This window comes from Mastomys coucha, unplaced genomic scaffold, assembly GCF_008632895.1.
Source record: "Mastomys coucha isolate ucsf_1 unplaced genomic scaffold, UCSF_Mcou_1 pScaffold3, whole genome shotgun sequence".
Taxonomy (NCBI): domain Eukaryota; kingdom Metazoa; phylum Chordata; class Mammalia; order Rodentia; family Muridae; genus Mastomys; species Mastomys coucha.
The window spans coordinates 57,243,303-57,249,026 of NW_022196909.1; the positions used below are offsets into that span (position 1 = coordinate 57,243,303).

The following is a 5,724-nucleotide window of genomic DNA, read 5'->3' on the forward strand; positions in this document are numbered from 1 at the left end:
ATTCACCCCACAGTGGGTCTGTCAAGCACGCCTAAGAGAAATTACAGGTTTCTCTTGTCTGAAACGAATCCATTAAAGTGAGTCACTTGTTTGTCCTTCAGTTCTTCATCTTTATCTCAGATGATCACAGGAGAGTCTGTGTTGTACCTTCCCTGGTGTAATTAGAACAGGGGTGACAACATGCAAACTTGTGCCACCATTGTTTATGGTTTTAAAGGGCTATTGTTGCATTTCACCTGTACCTATGAATTTGGAGAAAACCATACTGAGAAAGTGGCTAAGAGATTATGAGCTAGTCTCTACCTTGGCGCCAGAGGGATTTGTGGCTCACTTTTTCCTTTTTAATTTATCTCTCTTATTCGCTTGTATGCCTGGGTGCCAAGGCACATGTGGAAGTCAGAGGGCAACTTGCAAAACTCACAGGATCAAACTCAGGTCACTAGGCTGGTCAGGGTGACAACAGCCTTTACCCATGGAGCTGTCTTGCCAGCCCTATTTACTTATTCTGTTATTTCTAAGGAGTGAGATGAGAACTTCTTTTGTAGCCTCTCCATGCCAATGGGTAATGATGAGCCAGAAAGTACAGTCTCCACCAGCAGAGAATGTCACCTGACCCAGCTTCAGTTTAAATGGATCTCCTCACCACCAGAGTCCCACATATTCTAATTCTGATGTCTCTTCTCTATAAGCCTTCTTCTTCCAAGGGTTATTGTCATTCCCCGCTTAGAAGTGGGGCAGGGTGGGAAGGTGGACAAAGAGAAATAATCGAGAGGGAGTTGTTTGCATAACTTACAGCAATGCAGGTCAAGGAAGCAACATTTGTAGAAATGGGTCAATTCTATGTAGGTCGCTCATTAAGTACAGGGTCATTTGGGATTGGGGGTAGGGAGAAACAGTCTCAAGCGATTGTGTAATCAAAGAGTTTTATTGGACATACATATTTACTGAACATATTCTATGTGTAAGTCACATGGTTGCCCTATCAGCAGGGAGAAGGACATTACAAAACGGTTATCAAATGTAAAGCCAATCTGTTCTTAAAGACTCACAACCGGAGCTGGGACATAAAGAGACAAAAGCAAACAAACCAAAGAAACAACGTAGCACAGCAACCAGGGATGGAAAGAGAATAGCACAGTCTGTAAATGTTCCAGCAAATTATGTCGGGAGCATCACTCAGGGAGGACCCCTCAGAGAAGGCAGAAAGTAGAGCCAGGCTTGGAAACGCCACAGAATGAGTGGAGCCCACGCGGTAGGCACGCTTCCTCAAGAGTGGAACTATGCATTCCAATCGGCAACACTAGATAACAGGCCCACTCCCTGAGCCTCAGTAGGTTTTCCTTGCTCGAAACCAACCCTGTTATACAGACAAAATCAGGTGTTCTCGTGATTTTATTTAGAAGTCAATGAACTTGTTCCCATGAGGAGATCGTCATTCAGACTGATGCCAGAGTTGTATGTTTGCTTGTGTATGTGTGTGTATCTGTAATGTGTACGTATTCACAGGCACTCTGATAAAAGAAAGTAACATTTTGATGAGCAATTTCCAAATACTATTACAAATACTTCACTGTTTCTGAATTATCACAATAACCATAGGAGGTAGACTAGCTTGTCCCTCACTTACAGATGAGGAAACCAAATTCTAAAGAATTAAAGTGAGCTGGGCGGTGGTGGTGCACACCTTTAATCCCCAGCACTTGGGAGGCAGAGGCAGGCGGATTTCTGAGTTCGAGGCCAGCCTGGTCTTCAGAGTGAGTTCCAGGACAGTCAGGACTATACAGAGAAACCCTGTCTCAAAAAAAAAAATTAAAGTGATTTTTCTTGACTGGAACAGCATATTGCATGTGTCTCTATTGGGTCACACATGTAAGCTTAGGCTAGGAATGTCCATTGACATCTTTCAAGGTGCCTGCCATGCAGATTCAGGGCTAGACTTCTTCAAGAGATCCCCCAACCCCACCACAGAATGCCAGAGTGGTTCTCTGAGCATCCTCAGGCCTTTCTTGGTTAGTGACAAACCACCTCCTATCACACACACAGTGAGTGTCCCAGACACATCTGCTCAACCCATAATACAGAGAAATGATGACGCTCCCCCTCTCCCCCTGTGCTCAAGAATTCTCACCCATACACTGAACAATACTTAACCTTCACACATGTCCATTCTTCCACGCATTTAGTTACAGGAGACCATCCACCTTGACTTCATTACCCTGAGCGTAAACAAGTGATACTTCATGATGCTGCAGCATCTGCACTGAGGAAGAGCCAGCAGCACTGTGTCTACACCATCTTCTTTAGTTAAAGAGATTGGGAGATATGTTGGAGTGCACTTAGCTAAACTGCCTCTGACACATGAAAGGGATGCCCTGTCCCAACATAAGCAAACCCCACTGAGAAGATAACTCTTTTTGCCCAGCTAAGATATCCTGTCCTGTCTTCTAATTGGTCTTCCCTATACTGTTCCCTCTCCGCCATTCCTACTTAGAGGAAGTTTTCTTTTTGGTTTTGTTAACTGTGGTAAGGATGGGCTGGGGAAATGGCTAAGTGGTAAGAGGATTTACTGTATAACCATGAGGACTTGACTGCAAGTCCCCCGACCTTACAGAAAAATACAGGGTCAGCCATGCTCCCCTGTGGCCTGTGGATGGCAGCAGCTGCAGGATGATCACTGAGGCTGGCTGGCTGCCAAGCTAGCTCCAGGTTCAGTGAGAGACCCTGTCTAAGAATAAAGCAGAGAGTGATGGAGCAGGACACCGGATGTCCACTCCTGAACAGCTAGGGCACACCCACACACATGTACAGATACGACCCACACATGAACAGCACATACATTCTCACACACACAGAGGAGAAAGAGAGCTAGCTACTCACCCAGAGAGTGAGCCTCCCGTCCCATTTGGGTCTTGGTTACGGTTTTGTTTGTCGTTTTATTTTTATTTATTTTATGTGAGGGGTATTAGTTTGCTTTATTAGACAAGATCTTACCCTTTAGCTTTGGCCTTCTACCACTAACCATGTATACTAAACCAATTCACAGCATCTCTGAGTCCCTGCATCCTAAGTGCCGGGGTCCTAATAGTTCCCAGCATGCCTAGCCTCCCATCTGTAATAGAACATCAATAATACTGGCTTCCATGGGATGGCTTGGGCCCTGGGTCTGTGCCCCTTTGTCTTTAACCCCTGCTGTTCTTCAGGGGCAGCTAGCTGCCAGTGTGCTTGCTTTGGGGAGAGCTTCTCCCCTCCCCTCCCCCTGCCAGCATTGTTCTCTGTTGGGTGGCATCTGCTTTGAATGTTGAATGTGTTTACATACAGCTAGGAACAGTACTGTACTTGAAATATGATATTTCCTCTCCCACATTCAGGCTTCAGAAACCTCCCACATCTGAAAATGTAAGCAGAAAGCACCTCAGAGGCACCATGCTCGAGGAGAAAAAAGTGGAGCAAGGAAAGCCAATAGAGTTGGCTGGGGACAGCAGAGCTGCGGTTCACAATTCCAGCAGAGCTGTGGCTCACAGTTCCAGGCTTCTGTCCCATCTTAAAACAGGCATCATGTCCAATTCAAACACTATAGTTTTCACTTGATTCACCGTCAGAGAAGTTGCATTCAAGTCCGAGCCAGGCTGACCATCTAATCAATTGCCTTTGACCTTGAAAAGGTAGAATGTACCAGCAGATGGACGCCTTCCACACAAGAAACAGTGGTGAGCTGCTCAGAGTCAGTGCAACTATTGGCAACTCTTCTTCGGGAGCCTCCTTTAGAATCCCACACAGGGCTTCCTAGGCCACCTTTGCTGGGATAAGCAGAGCTCTTGCCCTGAAGAACAGTATGATGGCCCAGCAGTATGAAGATGGAGGCACCTGTGAGATCCTGTCACTGTGTCCCACTTTGTCTTCTTGTCCCTTGAGGATGCTTAGTGTGTCATATATAGATTTCTAGTTGGTAGGCAAGACATGATTAGAAACCCAGAACAGCTTAGAGAGAGGGGCCTTCGTGCTTTGCGCATGTCACCTCTGCCTCTATCCGTGCTGCAGTGTGGGAGGTTTCCTTCAAAGTGCCCAGTGGCAAGAGGACAGGAATGACGTGCATGCTTCCTTGGGCACTGCCGTTTCAGGAATGAGCAACCTTGTCAAGAACAGAAAAATCACAGCTTAAATATCCAAGTCGAAAGACACAGGTGGTTCACACCTGCAGGCTGAGTTTGCTCTGTAGAAAACCCTTTGGCAGAAACCAACTGCCATGTGGACAGTCTCTTGCCTATACACTTCTTTGGGACACAGGAAATTGTCTTGTTCTGTTCCCTGTAGATTCTGAGTTGTAAGCCTTGCTTTAATTAACATGATCTACTTCATTTTGGGGATGGGGTGAAACAATATCTCAGGTGCACAGGTTAGCCTCAAACCTTTTGTGTAACTGACAATGATGTCAAACTCCCGATCCTCTGGTGATTACAGATGCATGCATGTAGTACACTACTGGATCCATTTCTTCTGAAATACAACTCCTCTCAGAAAAGAGCCATTTCTTTCTACAAGGCCTTGGGCTCCTGTCAAGGCCATAAAGGCTGCTAGCTAGAGCCTGGGTGTGTGGAGTGGTGGGGTGGGAAAAATCACTTTATATACACCACAGTGCCTCTCTCTTCATCTCTCCATTCCTCAGCCCTCTGAGTGAGCCTTGTGTGTACATCATCCTTTCTGGATCATTCTGCATTTCTCTGGGCTCCCCTATAGACATCTCACCCTCTCTATGTGTACCTCCCATCTCTGTGAGTCTTCCCATGGATATACATGCCTCAATATGTTTCTCTCTGTCTTCTACCCTGTTGTTCTAGAGCCTGCACAGCTCGATATCTAATTGGCTTCTTCCAAACCTGAGTTCACTGCCCCTCTTTGTGGCTCTAAGTTACTTTCTCCTGTGGCTTGTTTCTCTAACATTAGTCCTTATGACTCTGTCCAGCTTCTACATCCCACCATAAAGCCTTTTCCCAATATTGTCAGTCATGATTTCTTGACCTTTTAAGACTAAAGAAAGAAAAAGAACCACTGTAGGAGATTTGGGGGACATTGCTGATGTGAGATGTACTGACTATGGAAAACAAGAGAAGATATGGAGCAGAGGGAGGCCACTCAGACTCCTTATGTGCACTCAGGACAAGTCATAAGTTTTCTCAGACATACCTTATTGTTTTACGGGACAAAAATTTCAGTAACCCAAGAATTTAAAATTTTACTTTAACAAGACAAGAACCCAGAGTGTTTATTTCTAATTGTAATCCAAGAAACGTGACTCTCTCTCTCTCTCTCTCTCTCTCTCTCTCTCTCTCTCTCTCTCTCTCTCTCTCCATACTCACCGCCCATGTGAGGGATGCATCCTAGTTTGTTAGCTTGGCCCTTTGGTAGGATGACAAGAGAACTCAGAGGAAAGGTCCTGTTGGAGACAAAATATAATTGCATTCACCATTACCAGTCAGTCTGCAATCATCACAGTGTCAAAGAGAATCTGAAGGTGTAGCAAAGTATTTTACCCTTTCGTGACACCCCCTCCTTTCCTGGTCATATTAAAATTAACAACATAGTAATAGGTCAGTTCAAGGGTTCCTTCTCCACCAGTACCTGGCATAAAAAGTTCCCTATGATTAGAAGAAGAGGAGGAGAAGGAGAAAGAGGAAAAAGAAAAGGAGGAGAAAGAGGGGAGGAGGGGAGAGAGAAGAAAAAAAGAGA

General features: G+C 45.3%; 1 protein-coding gene across 3 annotated transcripts in view; it reads right to left on the reverse strand.

Annotated features, from left to right (window-relative positions):
• Positions 1-1,832: 1,832 nt before the first annotated feature.
• The window catches only part of Adgrf2 (adhesion G protein-coupled receptor F2), a 41,115-nt gene continuing 37,223 nt past the window's right edge, over positions 1,833-5,724 (reverse strand). For all 3 annotated transcript variants that reach the window (XM_031348196.1, XM_031348197.1, XM_031348198.1), the window contains 2 exons: positions 5,355-5,431; positions 1,833-4,129 (listed from right to left, as the gene is read on the reverse strand). In XM_031348196.1, the coding sequence (XP_031204056.1) occupies positions 5,384-5,431 (48 nt within the window). In that variant the 3' untranslated portion in view covers positions 1,833-4,129; positions 5,355-5,383. The remainder of the gene's footprint in view (positions 4,130-5,354; positions 5,432-5,724) is intronic.